At 53.2% G+C, this 17,726-nt stretch overlaps 1 protein-coding gene across 4 annotated transcripts in view; it reads left to right on the forward strand.

The window, feature by feature from the left end:
- The window catches only part of MTCH1 (mitochondrial carrier 1), an 18,648-nt gene continuing 922 nt past the window's right edge, over window positions 1-17,726 (forward strand). Inside the window, exons 1-12 of one of the 4 annotated variants that reach the window (XR_016394626.1) lie at window positions 5-351; window positions 4,499-4,583; window positions 7,683-7,789; window positions 8,197-8,274; window positions 8,642-8,699; window positions 9,026-9,077; window positions 10,582-10,641; window positions 13,170-13,314; window positions 15,387-15,434; window positions 15,605-15,672; window positions 15,948-16,023; window positions 16,331-16,508. Coding sequence is in view for 3 of the 4 variants with exons in the window: in XM_022581785.3 (XP_022437493.1) it covers window positions 31-351; window positions 4,499-4,583; window positions 7,683-7,789; window positions 8,197-8,274; window positions 8,642-8,699; window positions 9,026-9,077; window positions 10,582-10,641; window positions 13,170-13,314; window positions 15,387-15,434; window positions 15,605-15,672; window positions 15,948-16,023 (1,098 nt within the window). In the remaining variant the exon portion in view is untranslated. Of the gene's footprint in view, window positions 352-4,498; window positions 4,584-7,682; window positions 7,790-8,196; window positions 8,275-8,641; window positions 8,700-9,025; window positions 9,078-10,581; window positions 10,642-12,311; window positions 12,586-13,169; window positions 13,315-15,386; window positions 15,435-15,604; window positions 15,673-15,947; window positions 16,024-16,330; window positions 16,509-17,726 lie in introns of those variants that run through there. The other 3 variants (XM_022581785.3, XM_022581786.3, XM_089918808.1) reach the window with 3 other exon arrangements.

The following is a 17,726-nucleotide window of genomic DNA, read 5'->3' on the forward strand; positions in this document are numbered from 1 at the left end:
GACGGGGGAGTGACCTCGCCGCCCCTTGCCATGGGGGCTTCCGACCCGGAAGTGGCGCCCTGGGCTCGCGGCGGTGCCGCGGGGATGGCGGGAGCCGGAGCAGGAGCTGGAGCTCGCGGCGGAGCGGCGGCGGGGGTCGAGGCCCGGGCTCGCGATCCGCCGCCTGCACACCGCGCACATCCACGCCACCCTCGGCCTGCGGCGCAACCCTCGGCCCGCAGGATGGACGGCGCATCCGGGGGCCTGGGCTCCGGGGACAACGCCCCGACCACCGAGGCTCTTTTCGTGGCGCTGGGCGCCGGAGTGACGGCGCTCAGTCACCCGTTGCTCTACGTGAAGCTGCTCATCCAGGTGTGGGACCAGGGGCGCCATAGGGAGGTGGGGGCTGATAAGAAGGTGACAGGCCAGGATCTGGAGGAGGATGGGGGTGGGGGAGTCGATGGCGACGGATTTGAGGAGAGGGGCGGGGACGGCGGGTTGGTGCGCTGAAGGAGCGGGAGAGGAAGAAAACGGTGAGGGATTTGGGGATGCAGGGGGCATGGGTTTGGGGATGCAGGAGAAGGGGGCAAAGGGGTCAGCGACAGATTTGGGAGAGGGTGGAAGGAACAAGGGATTTGGGGGTGCAGGGGAGGGGGCGATGGAACGGAGAGGTAGGTTTGGGAGACGAAAGAATGGAGGCGATGGACTTGGACTGGGAGGGAAGTGGCAGCATTTTGGGGTGAAAGAAAAAACAACAGAATTGGGGGAGGGGTGGGAAGTTTGGGCGATTGGGTGGGTAGGAAGATTGGGGGCCAAGGCAGAATATTCAGAAGATGAGCACATATTTAAGGTGAAGGGGAGCAAGAGCTCTGGATTTGATAGAGATGGATTTAAAGCGGTTTGGGGTGGGGGGGACAAAGGACAGGGGGTCATGGCCAAAATTTTAGGAAAGAAAAAGGGGCATCAGACTCCGGGGAGGAGGGGACCGGGGCACTGGATTTAACGGTGACGGAATTTGGTGGGAGAGGCGGAGGCGAATCGGTTTACGGGAGATGGGGCTCTGGATTTGATGGCGACGACAGATTTGATGGGAGGAGGGGACAGGATGACGTGCTTTGGGGGAGGGGAACAGATAGGGCGACGCAGTGGGGGACGGGTAGTGGTGATTTGTCTGGAATGGGGAGCCAGGAGGCTTTTAGGGGGGAAAGGGATGACGCATTTGGAGGAGAACATTGAATTCACGGTTGGGGGTGGGAGCTGTATGGGGGGATGGGCTGAGGGGTATGGGCGTAGTGGAATTGGGCAGAAGGACCAGTTGGAACACAGGGTAGCAGGATGTGTAGGGGCTGGCAGAAAATGAGGCCAAGGTAGGAAGTCTCTGGAATCGAGGCATGCAGGGGCACTTGGCATATTTGGTGGGACCAGCAGTGCCTTACAGATGAATTGGGCTGCTTGAGAAAGGGAGCAATGGAACTGGAAGGGGGCGCCCGAGCTGAGGTGGAGGGAGTGCATTTGGCAGAATTAGGTGGGCATGACTGAGATGAGCACAATGTAGGTGTGGATGGTTTGGGCTTGGACTAATATCTGAAGATTTAGCCTAGAATTTTCAGTTAAGTTGCGGGGGTGTGTGTGTTTGAGATGGAGACCTAACCAAAACGAGATTTGATTTGAGTTGAGGCAAATGGGTATCAGATTTACTGTCCTGATAATGGACTGAGAATGGGAGATACAGTTGGAATGAGAGGGACTTGAGAATAGGAGTAATTGAAATCTGAGGAATGGGGGCAGTGGATTTTGGAGTGTGACAAGGAACGTGACAAAGAACGAGGAGATTCCTTCAGGGACATTACGGTGCCTGACTAGAATCTAATCGTGACTGAGATTTGGAAATGGCTGATGGGGGAGGGTCGAGACTGGCGTTTGGTTGTGATTTGGGAGTGAGGGCTCCTTTACTTATAAAAATTCAGGTTGTATTTGCAGCAATAGAGATTCCAGCTTTGGGAGAGAAATTGAGGCTTTGGAACTGGTGGTACTTGAGATGAGAAGCAAGGATGATGGAGTGAGATTGGGTGAGGGCTGGGACTTCAGGGTGGCTGATAGGAGTGTCTGTGGAATGGAGGATGTTGGAGTACAAGGAATGGGGGGGGTGCTCCATGTGAAGGAACCTGGAAGTGGCTCCATCATTTGGACCTTGGTAGGTTTGGTTTACAGGAGAAGAAAATTGAAATAAGGGTCACTTGGAAAGGCAGTTGAGGAATGAGAGAGAATGGAGAATGAAGGAGGATAGGGAATTGGGGAATGAGGAAGTCCAGAGGGTGAGAAGAACTGTATGGGGGGTGGATACTGATGGGTGAGCCCAGTTGGGGTGACATGTGAATGCAGCTGGTGCTGAGTGTAACATATTTGAGGGTGAAGTCTTTTTTTTTTAATTAATTTATTTTTGGCTGTGTTGGGTCTTCATCGCTGCACGCGGGCTTTCTCTAGTTGTGGTGAGCGGGGGCTATTCTTCGTTGAGGTGTGCGGGCTTCTCACTGCGGTGGCTTCTCTTGCTGCGGAGCGCGGGCTCAGTAGCTGTGGCGCATGGGCTTGGTTGCTCCACAGCATGTGGGATCTTCCTGGACCAGGGATTGAACCCGTGTCCCCTGCATTGGCAGGCGGATTCTTAACCACTGTGCCACCAGGGAAGTCCTTGATGGTGAAATGTTAATGTGTATAGCTTGGGAATCAGAGGTAACATCTTGCAAAAAGGAAGATCTCAGTTTGGGGGTGCATGGCAGGATTGGATTGGCAGATCTGGGGGCTGTCCCGCTTAAGTGAGTAAGAATGCAGTGCCTGAGATCAGGGCTCATGGGTGTTAGAGATTTGAGGGACTGGCTCTGCTGGTATATGGTATAGAACCACAGCTTTGGCTGTGGTTAGGACTGGGTTAACAGATTTGGGGATGAAATTGGGTGAGTAGACTTGGGAACAAATAATTAGAACTTGAGAGTGAAGGGAATAGGAGTGAGATAGGGTCAGCGTGCCTTTGATAACGCAGGTGGAAGTTAAGAAAATAGACTCAACAGATTTGGGAGCCATGGGGATACAGGATGAAGGGAACAAGCAGGTTTAAAGGTGAAATTGGAATCGATGGGCCTCCCCAGTTGTTGTGACTGGAATGGATAAGGCAGCAAAAGAACATTGGCTCAGACTTGGAGTTGAGGGTGTAAATGGAATGCTGCCTGTATGAGAGAACAAAATCAAAGCAAAACTAACCTCAGAACCTTCGAGATTTTAACCCAGAAGGGGAAAGGTCTGGAAGGGGAGGGCTAACTGCTTGGTTCACCTGGCCATCCCTTTCCTTCAACTCCCCTGGGCTAGATGTTTTTCTTTTAAGAAGTCCTCTATCATGGAGGGAGTTTCTTAATTTATGATCAGTAATCTGTCATGTAGCTCAGAATCCCATCCATAAGGGACAGCCTGAACTTCAAAACACTTGACTAAGGTGAGGAAGAAAGGAAATTGAGCCCAGAAAATGCTGGAAGCATACCTAGTTCTATTTAAGGCAGAGCTTCCCAACCCTGCTGTTTCTACCCTCTTCCACATCCAAGAGGAGCTCCTCTGGTCCATAGATTTGTCTGGCCTGCTCTGAGGGACAGGGCTACGGCCCTGGTCCCCTGCCAGGGAAGGGCCTTCTCACACCCCACTAAGGCGCTGGTCTCCTGGACACCTTGGCCCTTGCCTGGCAGCAGAGAATCTTCTCATTAATCGGCAGCATAACAAATGGCCTCACCCCTCAGGAGAAACCTCTCCTCCTCACAGAGGCTTGGGTGGCTTGGTCCTTCACCCACCCATGAGTTTAACACATACCTTAATTATAACCAGCATCTATACAGCAAGAACTATGATAACCCTGCAGAAATGAGGGGGTCATTCTGTCACAGGGATATGGGGTGATCAAGATGAGATCACAGTTGAGGAATTGTTTGAGGAGCAGCTGGGATTCGAGGTGGCTGGGAGTGAGAGGGACAGATTTGTCGACATTTGCAGTGGGTACGGTAAGAAATTTGAGTGTGGGGTGAATGAGCTATCTGAAGTTTGGGGCTGAGATTTGGGTGTGATGTGTTTTGGTGTTGCCACATTTGAGATTGAGACTGGACTGATGTTTTAACCTGGCGATGAGAATTAACTGAGAGTTTTTTCCGAGATGAGCATGGGGTTTGAAGTATATAAACATGGGGGGGTGGTTCTGCACTGGAAATATCTGGAATTGGAAGGTAAGAATGTTGAGGGATGGGGTGACTTGGATTATGGTAAGGGTGGTATCTGGGACTGGACGTTTCTGTGCATTGGGAGATTACACGATGTTGATAGTAATAGACACTGATGAAATTTTGGGTATGTTTTGATGGGGAAAACATCAACAGAAATAGCATTAGACTCTGTGGGAGAAGAGTTAGAGGCCTGGGAAAGGTGAGAAGTAGTGAGACTGAATCAACAGTAGAATCTGACTTTCCCTTTGTATTTGTTGATTCTGAAGGTAGGTCATGAGCCGATGCCCCCCACTATTGGGACCAATGTGCTGGGGAGGAAGGTCCTCTACCTGCCGAGCTTCTTCACCTACGGTGAGTGTGCTTCCCAGGCAGGAAAGCCCACACCGAGAGAGACAAAAAAGAAACGTCAAACAGGGAACAGGCCCAGGTGGCCCTGGGGAGCACACCGGGCAGCATGGGGCACCCAGAGTCAGAGCTGGCATGGAAGAGGGGTCAGAGGCAGCAGGGTGTCAGGATGGGAGCAGGTGACCAACACAGCTTTGGTCCAGCTCCTCTGTGTGAGCTGCCAGCTGTCAGCCCAGGCAGCAGGATAGGGAGACAGATCCAGGCTGTGCCTGGAAGCAGGGGTAGGGGGCGGATTTCCGTTTGTTTTTTTTGTTGTTGTTTTGCCTTCTGAGCAGTCTGGCTGCCCTTTTAGCAGTTCTTTTGCTTTCCTGCTCCTCCAGCAGGAGGCCCATTGGGGCCTCCTGGGTTCTTTTCATTTGTCCTGTTCCCCTGCATTCCTCAGGCAGTGGTGCCTACTCACTCAGGCATCTCCATCCCCTGGGTGTAGAACAGTACATGGTGGGTCTTGGCTTCACCCCTGTTGTGCCCTCTTGAGCTGCTCGAGCTCAGGAAGGCTGCTAGCTGCTCTGGCCCCATACTCCTTACAGCTTCTTCATGCCCAGGCCCTCCATACAAGCACCCGCCCCCTCCGCCCCCTGCAGCCTTGCCTGCCAGAGGGTCTCTCCATCAGGAAGCCCACCACGGTGGAGCTTCCCTGATGCCAGCAAAGCCCACCAGCTGCCTGTGCTGCTCATTCCCTGACCCCCAGCTGGCCAAGGCCGTTTCAGATCCACCATCCCTGTCCCTCTCCCAGTCCCCACCCTTCCCAGACTTCTTTATTTTTTTTATTTTTTTGGTCACACCACATGGCTTGCAGGATCTCAGTTCCCCGACCAGGGATTGAACCCGGGTCACGTCAGTGAAAGCCTGGAATCCTAACCACTAGCCACCAGGGAACTCCCCAGACTTCTTTAAATGTGCCTTTGCTCTCTGTGTTCACAGCCAGGCTGACCCTCTCATGCCTCCTCCACCTCTGCTCATCTTATCTGTTTAGTCAGTCTAGCATCTTCTCTGAAAATCTTTCTTTCTGCCAAATAACTTGGGGCCTCGCCTCCTGTCACCTTTTTTTCACTTCACACCCTGCTGGCAGAATCTGATGTCATGTTTCTCTTCTAGTTTTGCCACCTCATTGTTGAGTACAGTATAGAGCCAGGTGGAACATGTCATTTTGCGGGGAAATCTGTTCGTATTTGTTTCACTTAAAAGTTGTCAGCGTGGGGAAGGAGGACGTCACAGAATCAGGGAGGCACCCCCCACTGTAGTGCAACGAAGCCGGTATGCAGAGCGACGCTGGATTTGCGGGAGGCCGGGATGGCAGGCTGCCAACCCCTACGTGTGATTCCTCCATACACCACTATGCAGGCTCTAGCCATAGAGAGGTTGGAACCCAGATCATCTCTGTTCATGTCACACAGTCATTCCCGAAAGGACTCAGGGCAGAGGGGTCTTGACAATCACCTTACTGCCTCTTGCAAAGTTGAGCAGAGTTCTGAGGTGCTCCCCCGCCCCCCGCCGTTTATATAAATGTTGTTTCAGCGCAGATGGTGTAAGCAGACTCCTGGTGTTGGGGAGGGGCTCAGCTGTCGGGCTGTCTAGCGACTGTCTGGACGGGGTCTACTCCTCCCCCTCAGCTATGAAAAGCACCACAGCTGCCATGACATTCTTTGGTGTTCTCCCAGAAGGAACTTCCTGGAGAGTTTTCAGGGACTACAGAGAAACCATGGAATGATGGAGCCCCTTGCCAGCCAGGGGGCCCTTTGGGCCCACAAAGCCCTCTGTAGACGCTTCTGCATACCTTTGTCTGTTCTCACTTGTTCGTAATTCAGCTCTGAGATGGGGAGAAATAGGGGTCCTCACTCCCTTTGTTTCTGGCTAGGAAATTGGATGGAAAGAGGTTAAGTGTCCTGCTGGAGACCACACTCAGGCTTTATCCCACCAGCTCTCCCTTCTGCTGACTGGCACTCCCCTCCCCCAAAATAAACCTTCTTTCTGCCTGTTCACTCCATGAAGCAGGGCGTCGTGGCCACGTCGCCCAGTGTCCTCTCTCCTCCTACTCCTCTCTTTCCAGCACCACCCCAATCTCAGGAAGCCAAACATGCAGGTACCAGGTGCTCTCGGGACCAGGGGAAGCCCATACAGCTGCCACATGGAATTGCTGTTGGCAGACATGTGGCAGAGGAGAGAACGGCACCCTCCCTTGCTGGTTCCCGCCACTGTGCGGTGCTGGAGAGCTAAAGTCTTGGCTCAAGGGGAGCACATTGTCTGAGGGAATGTTCTGCCAGCTTCCAGGTATGCAGGTTTATAACATGATGTTTTGAACATCATTTAAAAGTTGATATTGAATAAAACAGCAAAACATTAAGAAAGTATCCTTTTAAAGACCCAAACAAAAAAACACTGACTCAAACAGGGTCAGGGTCCAGCTTCCCTGACCACTTAAGTTTTTTTCTATAGAATAGTTCATTGGTGCCTCTGTTTTAGTTACTTCTCCACTGGCTTTCCCCCCTGTAATTGATAAATGCCAGTAGGTGCCAGGTGGGATCCTGGATGCAGCACAGTGACAAGGTGGGGATGGCCCTCTCCGTGGCACGCTCAAAGGACACTCTAGAGCCTTTCCCCTGGGAGCCCTTCCTTTTCCTTTTTCCCTACCTTAGGTTGCAAACTTCATCATCGCTTGTGGTTGCCTTTTTCCATTTTTTCTTTTCCCAGAGAAAAACATTTTTTATAAGCAACAGAATTGGTTCCTAGGTTGCAGCACTTAAGTTGCTGAGTTGAGAAACTGTAGCTAAGTTTGCCAAGTAGATTTTCCAAACTACAAAAAGAAAAACGTATGAACTTGTTTGTCAGAAAAATATGTTTTGAAGGTTTTACAAAAAGAAATGGGCTAGAAAAGGTGTTTGGGGGTGAGGCCCGATTGCTTCCGGGGTCCTGGACAGTGCTCCATTCCGTGACTGAAGTCAGCAGGTACTGAAGAAGGACAAGCTGCGTCTGGTCTGGGTGTGAATGTGACCCAGGAGTGGGTGCGTCTGGGCTGAACGTGACGCTGCCACCTCTGCTTTCTTGTAGCCAAGTACATTGTGCAAGTGGATGGGAAGATAGGGCTATTCCGAGGCCTGAGCCCCCGGCTGATGTCCAACGCCCTCTCCACCGTGACCCGGGGCAGCATGAAGAAGGTGAGCCCGTGCTGAAGCCAGGACCGGTTGCCCGAGGTTCCCTTGAGCCCCCTGCCGCCCCTGGAGGCAGCCATGTGCACGGTCCTGCTTCTCGGTTCCCAGACTGGTCAGGGCTCCACCCCAGCACCAAAGCCAGACTCCAAGCCCTGGTGGTCCAACGCCGAGTCTCCTCAATTGGAAAGGCCCCTGCCTCACCATCTGCCTGCTTTCTTACAAATGTGACACTAGGCAGGGACTTTCTCCCCCCTAGCTCCAGGCCCAGGGGGTTACCCAAGGTGGGCCCAGCTAATGGACATGGCCAAGAAAATAGTAGGAGCTGTTTCCTGCCCTCTCCATCCCTTCAAAGTTACATCGAAGAGGCGCACCTGTATTTTGCTTTTGATCCACCTTTGTTCTTTGCATCTCAGGTTTTCCCTCCAGATGAGATTGAGCAGGTTGCCAACAAAGATGACATGAAGACTTCTCTGAAGAAAGTGGTGAAGGAGGTGGGTACCTGGAATTGGAGAGGAGAGCCTGATTATCTCTCACTGCCCAGTTGGGCAGGTCACTGAAGAGTCACAGTTGGGGCCTGCTGTGTGCACAGTGGAGTGGGATGTGGAAGGAGCCCCAGCAGGGCCACTGCAGGGAATCACAGAAAGCCTCTCAGCCGCCACGGGACCTGGCCTGGGACCTGGCAGCAGTCCTGGGTAGAGGGAATTTTGTGTGGGTGACAAGGGGGGCCATCTGAGGTAGACCGACCCCATATGGGTGCTGCAGGATCCCAGTTTTTCCCATGTAAGTGCTTATAGCTCCCAGTGAGCACCACTTCCAGAGACAGGCCAGACCAAGTCCCCGCCCTCTGCTCTCTTGCAGACCTCCTATGAGATGATGATGCAGTGCGTGTCCCGCATGCTGGCCCACCCCCTGCATGGTGAGCCGCCCCATTGGAGACTGCATCTCAGCTGTGGGGTGACCCCTCATGGGCTGTAGACGGGCAGCGGTAGAATTACTGGGAAGTAGTATCACTGGAATTGGCTGGGAGTTCAGTCCAAAGGGAGCTGGGGCTCTTCCCAGCCAGAAGAAATGGGATGCCGTGGTCATGGGGTGTGATGGGGAATCCCAGGGGCCCTCCTCCCCTCCCGCGCTCTGACACGGGCCGTGTTGTGCAGTGGCCACTGTGCCGGGCACCCCACCCATAGCTGGGGAGTCTTGGGCTTTGGCCACCATGTCACCTGTTTGTGTTTTCTCTTTCCTCAGTCATCTCAATGCGCTGCATGGTCCAGTTTGTGGGACGGGAGGCCAAGTACAGGTGGGTAATTCTTAGGGTTGGCAGGAGTGGCCCTGTCACTATTCAGAGTCTGCCAGGACAGGCCATACTGTGGTCAGCTGCTGCCCCTTTTCTGCCCTATTTCTTGTGTGCCAGCTTCAGAGGAATGGGGTAGTGGCTTCCATAGTCTGGGTCCAGGGGTATTTTCTCCCTCTCTTGTCTGGGGCAGCCCTGGATGAGCCTAGATACCCTGCAGAGGGGTGAGTGGGATAGGAGTCCAGTTGGATTAGGTGTCCTGGCGGGGTTCCCTCCTAGACCCCCTAGGTTATGCCCTAGCCCTTTTTCCAGCTGTCACAGAAGCCAGCTTAGAGTTTGTTTCATCCTCTCCTAAGCAGCCATCCACCCCATGGCCTTGGGGCTTGGCCCTTCCATTGTTTACCAAATATTTACCCAGCACCTGCCATGCCTGACACTGAGCTGGATCTGTAGGGGCATAGGTGTGTTGACACAGTCCTTCCCTGTGGCACTTGTGCCCTCCCTGCCCCTCTGAGGCTCAGTGCAGGACAGGAGGTGGGTCCTGGAGGCTCGTGGCAGGAGTACATGCATCTGTTATCCTTCCTCGCTCAGATTCTTATTTCCTGGGTTCAGTTGTTTTCTGCTGCTGTCCTTGGGGCCACTGCCCCAGGAAGCTTGGCTGCCATGGTGCCTCATTTTGAGTTCACTAATGGGAAATTGGCCCATTCCCCCAGTGGGCTTAGAACCCAGTGGGCTGAGCTACTGTCCTGAGAGGAAGGGTAGCAGGGCCTGGCAGGGCTCTGGCTCCCACCGTCTTTCTCCTAGGCTACCCTGGCCCTCTTGGCTTCGCAGAGCCTCTGTGCAGAACAGGTCACTTGGCATTGTCACAGGTCACAGAGGTTGCACTTGAGCCTCCTTTGCATTTCACACCTAAGACATCCCAGCCTGTCCTGTGATCTCTAACAGGCTGCAGTGGGCAGGGTGCGCATCCCCGAGTTCCCTGCTGGGGAGGGCCAGATGCCTTTTCCCAAGCTGCGTCTGTGCAGTCTGATCACAGGGCCTCCTGCTGCAGGGCCCTGTATTCCTTCTCTGCCCTCTGGGAAGGTGCTTCTCTCCACTCGCCACCTCTCCTCTCTCTGTGGGACATGCAGGCTTCTTTGCCAGAAGGTTGTTCAGCCAGAAGTAAGCACTAGAGCCAGGCAGGAGAAGGTCCTGTCGCCTCTGCAGCAGCCCAGGCTAGAAGGTTCATTCCTACATTCCAGATCCATAGAAAAAAGCAGTAGAGAACTGGGGTTCTGCCCCTGTGGGTGGTTGGGTTTCCCCAGTCTCCATAAACTGCGTAGACGCCCTCTCACTCCCCAACAGAGCTGTATCATCTACACTTGGGTTCTGCCTGGTGACAGAGAATGCCCCCTCTCCATCCCGGCCAGGACTGGATGGCTCTGAGCAAGGGTGGCAGGCTCTGCTCCACACCAGGGCATGGGCTTCTCCAAGGTGCCCAGGTGACGTTGTATCCCTGTGTTCTCCACAGCGGCGTGTTGAGCTCCATTGGGAAGATTTTCAAAGAAGAGGGGCTGCTGGGATTCTTTGTGTACGTGAGTTTATACACCCCATAACTGGCCACGGAGCATGGCTCTACTAACAGGCGCATTCTCAGGCCACAGCTGTTGGCCTCAGACTAACCACAGGGCTCTGTCCCTGCCTGAGCAGCTGTTCCTTGGCCCGTAGAGCTCCATGGCCTATGCGAGCTACGGATCATCGGGAACAAAGCTGTCCAGCTCTGTCCACATTGCGGCTTACACAAAAATGGTACTGTTTGTCCAGCACGCTGGGGGTGGGGGTGGCCAAAACCGCACCCCCGACCCCACTGTCCTCGTCCATGTGCTCCAGGGCTGGGGGTGGGCACGAGGCTGGTCTTCAGGTCTTCCATCGTCCTTGGTTTCACTGCTGAAAAGTCACTGAAAATCTGTGACATGGGCTGAAGGTCAAGCCCTGGCAGCTCACAGGCTGACTCCAGCTGATGGATCCTGTTTGACATAGCACTTCTGAGAAATTAGTCCTTCATATTCAACATTTAGGATGTTTCACAAAACAATCCCTATTTCTGGCTTCTCTTAAAAAGTCAAGACCTGGCTGTGCTGGGCCTGTGTTTCTGCAGAGCAGATGTCTTCAGGGCACACAATCTCCTGAGGGCCCCGGACCCCCTGCCCTCCTTGGTGTCTCACACCCATCTTACTCCACCTGTAAAGAAAGCTCACACCGAAAAGACTGTAAACTACAAACAGAACCCAAAGTCCAGGCCTGACAAGTATTTTTTGTTTTGCTTTTTTAAGGTCTAGGCAAAGACATACATGCTGTTAAATACACAGTACACTAGACATGGGGCTCTCTGTTAACTCATCTTGTGGGTTCATCATTGGCCAGGTGTTCTGTGTGTAGGCGTGTGTGTGTGTGTGTGTGTGTGTGTGTGGTTCTCACTAGGAGGTGATTTTGCTCCAGGGGACATCTGTAATGTCTGGAGACATCTTTTGATGGTCACAACTGGGATCTAGTGGGTGGAGACCAGGGATGCTTCTAAACATCCTGCAGTGCAGAGGTCAGCCCCCATGACAAAGTATCATCCAGACCTGAAGGTCAATAGTGTCAAGGTTGATAAACCTTGATTTATATACACACATATTCATATGTATATTCATGTCTATGTGTATGTACACATATGTATGGGTGTGCATATATATGTGTGTGAATAAATATTTGCTTGTGTGACTGGTGCTTCAGACCCTAAAACACTACATATCACCACCTCTGGTGTTTTTCACACATTGTATACATTCTTTTCTGGTGTGTGAGTAGGATTCCCACACAACAGATACCTTACCCATTGGGTTCTTTTTTTTCTTCACGTGTTTGTAGAACAGGTGATGTACGTACTCAGAAAGCACTGAGTGTATCTGAAAAGTCAGTCTGAGCACAGGTGGAAGCAACAGGATTGGAAATTGCATTCATGAAGGTTCACTTTATTTATATCTCTCATATCATAGATGTGTTACAGGTATTTTGAACTTTCAAATATTTTGAAATAAGATTTTTGAAAGTTCAAATATCATAATTCTGTGTCCTCTCTCCAAGAGATAGCTGTTTTCCTGGAGATCTTTCCACGTCCTTCTATATCTAAACAAGCAAGTAAACACATTCAAAAACAAAAAACCCACAAGGGCTTCCCTGGTGGCACAGTGGTTAAGAATCCGCCTGCCAATGCAGGGGACACTGGTTCGAGCCCTGCTCCGGGAAGATCCCACATGCCGCAGAGCAACTACACCCGTGCACCACAACTACTGAAGCCCGCGCGCCTAGAGCCCGTGCTCCGCAACAAGAGAAGCCACCGCAACGAGAAGCCCACGCACTGCAACGAAGAGCAGCCCCCCTGCTCGCCGCAACTAGAGAAAAGCTTGCACAAAGCAACAAAGACCCAATGCAGCCAAAAATAAATAAATAAAAAGAAAAAAAACCCCAAACCCACAAGTATCACACAGGACCCACTGGTCTCGATCTGGCTTTTTGCCCTCAGCACTGTGTTTTAGGGAAGCTTCACGTTAGTGTGTAGAGATGCACATTCTAAAGGCCATCACTTTAAAAGTCAGACCTCCGTGTAAAAGCTTGTATGGAATGTTTTTAGTGGAACATTCCAGGAGTGAATACAGGTGCACTGAGCAAAGTGTTTAGTGAGAGTGGATTGGGTAAAAAGGCCAGGAGAAGACAGCTAACGTGTAGGTACTCTTTCATAATCTGCATTGGAAAATCCCGGATTTTGCACAATTCACATCTTAAGGCCCAGCTTCTGTGGTTTGAACACCGCTTGTGAGACCATTCACTTGTGCTGTCAGATGTAGCATATAACACACATACCACCTCCCACTCCCTGTGGAGAAAGGAACACTGCTTTCCTGCTGTGGATAGCTGCTGGCCCATGTGGCCCCTGCGGGCTTCCTTCCCGAGGTGGTGCTGGTGGATATGCTGAAGTTTTGAGCTTGGAACATCCTTGTCTGCTTCCTGGGTGTGGAGCCCCCAGGAAATGTTCTCTTCCCTCCCCTGCTCATCTTTGCTCACCTTGTCTTTTAGCGGCTTAATCCCTCACCTCCTGGGAGATGTGGTTTTCTTGTGGGGCTGTAACCTGCTGGCCCACTTCATCAATGCCTACCTGGTGGATGACAGCGTGAGTGACACCCCAGGGGGGCTGGGGAACGACCAGAATCCAGGTTCCCAGGTTGGTTGGAACAAGGACTTGTCCATCTTTCCATGTACTGCTGATGCCCAGGGTCTGGGGCAGACTTGAGGACTCTGGGATTCTGAGTACTGGGCCCCTAGGGCTGGAGAGGGCCTCTGGGGAGGGGTCTGAGGAGAAGACTCTGGTTGTCCCTGGGTCAGCTTTGCCTCCGAGGAGAACGGCCTCAAGAGAGGAGATCGCTAACAAGACGTAGAGGGGTTTATGGAATGCCCGTCCCTGGGCAGCTTTAGGTCAAACAGACCCTAGCTTATCCACGGCTAGTCTGAGGCAGTGACCCAAACCAAACTAGGGATCCCTGGTAAATCAGGATGTAGACCAGCTAATAATAACCCTTGAACTTCCGCTCAGTGTTTTAGGGTTTTTCAAGCCCTTTAGTGAACATTATGACATTTGATCCTGACAGCACCTCAGTTGTGAAGGAACAGAGCAGGTATAACATCCTGTTTTACAGACAGATGAGACCCAGAGATTGAAGGGCTCTCCTGGGGCCCTTGCCTGCGAGTTGACAGGGCTGGGACTAGGTCTTTCCCTGGGCCAGGCTGAGGGTGCTTCAGTCAGCTAGGAAGTGTACCATACAGGTGCACCCCACTCTTGTTAGCAGTGGTCTACACAGCCTGGTATGCACAGACCTCTCGGCAGATTGGGTCAGGCACGGGGAGGCCTTGGTCCTTCTAAAAGGCACTTGTTGAGGAAAGGTTTCTGGGGATCTGATAGGTCAGCTGGTTTGGCCTGACCCAAGATAAGAGTTGGGGAGCAGTGATAGGCAGGGGTTCCTGGGAGCCAGACATTCTAACAGTAGGAATCACCCACCATTGGAGGCTGGGTGAGGGATTGGGGACCTGTCTGCCAGAATCACTTAGTTGGGGTGGGTGGGGTTCATAGTCTCCGTGTGTCTGTGTCTGGGCCCCAGAATGGCAGTTCAGGGGTGGGGGCGGTCTGGGAAAGAGTCTGTGGTGAGCGGTGCCTCTGAGAGCTCGCAGCTGGGGCAGAGGGAAACTGGCCATTTGAATTGGGTAGGTGAGTCTTACTGGCCTTTTAATGTGAGCAGATAACAGTTGCTCCATAGAGAGCAGCTCCCACCTGCAATTACAGTAGCACAATGCCCCTTTCTCGAGGGCGTTATGGGTGGGTCAGCTGCTGCCTTCACATACAGAACAAGCCTGGGACAGCTGGGGTGCCTTGAGGGGGAGGGGTGTCCCACAGCTGATTGGTTCCTGCAGTCCAGGTGGGCAGGTGTTTGACCAGGGGCTACTGCACTTACCTCACTGAGAACAGCAGTCGACACTTCACTGAAAGTATTTTTCACGTGCTTTTCTGTGTGTGGCTTAAAGGCTAAGATGAGGCTGCCACTCAGGCAGAGGGCTGAGCAAATCTCCGCCCAGGGTTGCAGGGCATCCATCGGGTGGGATGGCCATGTCACAGGAAGCTGAGGGATAGGTAGTCACCCTTTGTACTTCGGGGCTGTTTCATGGGCAAAGTTGAATTCAGGAGTTGGGGCCTGAAGGGGGCGAGAGTTTGGTGAGGTAGGGTGGCAGTAAGCCCAGGATTGCCCTTCACCTTATGCTACAGGACCCAGGATTCTGTGTGCAGTTCAGATGGGTGCCTGACTTTCCATTCAGTAAGCACTTACTGTTCGCTGAGCCCTGGGCAGGCACCGATCGAGGCAAACAAAGGCCCAGCCCCCGCAGCTTACAGCTGGGATGAGGTTACGTAGGCCACAGCCCATGATCCCACCTACCTCGTCTCTTCCACTCACCATCCCTGGCTGGGTCACAGAAGGCCCTCTAGTCTGGACATCCCACTTCTACCTCCCAGATCTTCTCTTGGCTCTGACTGCTAGGCCACAGAAGCTGCTGGCAGGCCCTGAAAGGGAGCACAGCGTGTGCCGCGGGCATGTGAGGAGCTGAGTGCAGAGGGGGTGTGAGGCCAGTGCGGAGGGCGAGGTGAAGGGGCTGCAGACCAGGCAGCGCGGGCGGGGCGGGGGCCTGCATGTTTGAAGTCTGCATCCCGAGGTACCTGGGGCAAACCAGTCTCCCTTTTTGTCTTTTCAGTTCAGCCAGGCCCTGGCCATCCGGAGCTACACTAAATTTGTGATGGGGGTAAGTCTGGCCAGCTGCTCTTCCCACTGAGCTGGGGGCCTGGGCGGGGCTTCGGAGGCCAGCTCTGGAGATGGCTGGAGGCAGGCCTCGGTCTAGGGTGTGCCTGCTCCTGGAGCCCGGGTCGGGGGCTGGTGGTAGGTGGGCTCACTGACCCTCAGGTCTCCCTGCAGATCGCAGTGAGCATGCTGACCTACCCCTTCCTGCTGGTCGGTGATCTCATGGCCGTGAATAACTGCGGGTAGGTGTGTGCCCCTCCGCAGGCACCCTGCCAAGGCTGCTGGGGGGACCTGGCTGAGCCTGTCCAGTGCCCTGCCCCCTCCCACCTGCTCTATGTGTGGGCTTGGCCCACTAGGCCCCTGGCTTCCTCTGGGATTCATTGCACCCCTTTGGGAGGAATCTGGTTTGGTATGGGGGTGGTGGCAGCCCCAAGCCATTTCTTCATGAGGGCTCCTTTTCCTTAGCTGATCTGTCTCCCACTGTTCTCTGGATCTAACATGCTCTCCTTCCCCGCAGGCTGCAGGCCGGGCTACCCCCTTATTCCCCAGTGTTCAAATCCTGGATCCACTGCTGGAAGTACCTGAGTGTGCAGGTAAGCCTGCTCTCCAGGGAGGTTTTTCTCACTTTCCACATCAGTCAGATGGAAAGGTTTTGTGGACTCTTCATTACATGGAAAGTTAAGGGGTTGTCATGGAATCCGATGTTGTAAGGAGGTTAAAGAGAATGTAGACTTTTGGTTTGAGGCATTTAAATTAAATTTTCACTTTATTTTATTGGATTGGCCAAAAAGTTCATTCGGCTTTTTTCCGTAACCTGTAGAAGGGGTTTGAGGTGGTCAGATCTGCATTTACTTAAGAATTACACATCAGACAAGGTCTTCTTTTCTTCAACTCTCAAAGACTCTTAGAACAAGTATGAAGGAGCCCACAGGGTAGGTGGTGAAGCCCAAGAACTTCTTATACCTCAAGTAACCTGGGATGAAAACACACCTGGCATGTTGGAGGCCGGCCCCTCCCTCCACCCGCGCAGGATGCCCCAGGTGCCCAGGAGAGCCTGAGGGTGGAGCTGGGCCATGTGGTGAGCTTGGCGAGCTTTTTGGGGAGTCTCTTATTTTTATGAGCTTAACTGTCTGCAGGGTCTTTCTCAGTCCTTTGTGGTTGTGTGAGAAGGGTTGTGTGCAAAGTGACAGGACTGGGGGCAGCCTGGCCTGGGCATGAGAAGTGCCCGGGCTTGGTGTAGATCAGCCAGGCGGCAAGCCGGGGGGGTGTTGGGGCGGGGCAGGGCGAAGGCTTGGGTCATTGGGTGGTTTTCTGAATTAGACAAGCCGAGACTCCAGTTCACAGAGCAACAGCTAGTGCCTAGGCAGCACCTTCTGAGAGGTGAGGCTGCGTCCAGTGGATTGGTCACTGTTAGACTTGGGGAAGGTGGGGTGGGGCTGGGGAATTGGGGCAGAATCCCCTTACTTGGCAGATTTCCTGAGTCTGCCCGTCTTGAAGTCTTTGTGTTCTATGCCCAGGCACCCTCTTGCTGGCTGGAGCTCTGGGTCAAGGATTCAGGTGGCTGGCCCAGGACAGATCCCTGACTTTTCCTGACCTTGGTTGGCTTCAGAGTAAAATGGGGCAGTGGCCTGGGCAGGAGGAGCTAGCACACTGACTGGCCTCAAGGTTGAGAAAAGGACAGATAGGAGGAAAGCAGGGAGGCCAGAGACAGACGCAGGCCTTCCAGCGAATCCAGTTGGTCCTACATGCATCACATCCTCTAATATTGGAGGAGCCCCAGTCCACTTGGGCTCTGAAGCCAGAGGGCAGTGAGTCTCCTCTGGGGGTTTCCTACTCAGTAGCCCGGTGAATACTGGACACCCGGGACTTCCCTGATGGCGCAGTGGTTGAGAATCTGCCTGCCAATGCAGGGGACACGGGTTTGAGCCCTGGTCCAGGAAGATCCCACATGCCGCAGAGCAACTAAGCCTGTGCGCCACAACTACTGAGCCCGTGCGCCACAACTACTGAAGCCCGTGCGCCTAGAGCCTGTGCTCCGCAACAAGAGGAGCCACCGCAGTGACAAGCCCGCGCACCGCAACGAAGAGTAGCCCCCACTCGCCACAACCAGAGAAAAGGCCGTGCGCAGCAACGAAGACACAACACAGCCAAAAATAAATAAATTAAAAAATATATATATTGGACACCCTGTGGCATGAAGTAAACTGCTCCCTTGTGCTTCAGCACAGAGCAGATTCTGACCTTGCCCTCAGGAATGCAAACCTAGGCCCTCTATCTCCGACTCTGGGGTCTCTGA

Source organism: Delphinapterus leucas, chromosome 10 (genome assembly GCF_059928025.1).
Source record: "Delphinapterus leucas isolate spDelLeu-1000000601 "Yukka" chromosome 10, BTC_Dleu_Yukka2, whole genome shotgun sequence".
In the NCBI taxonomy this organism is placed as follows: Eukaryota; Metazoa; Chordata; class Mammalia; order Artiodactyla; family Monodontidae; genus Delphinapterus; species Delphinapterus leucas.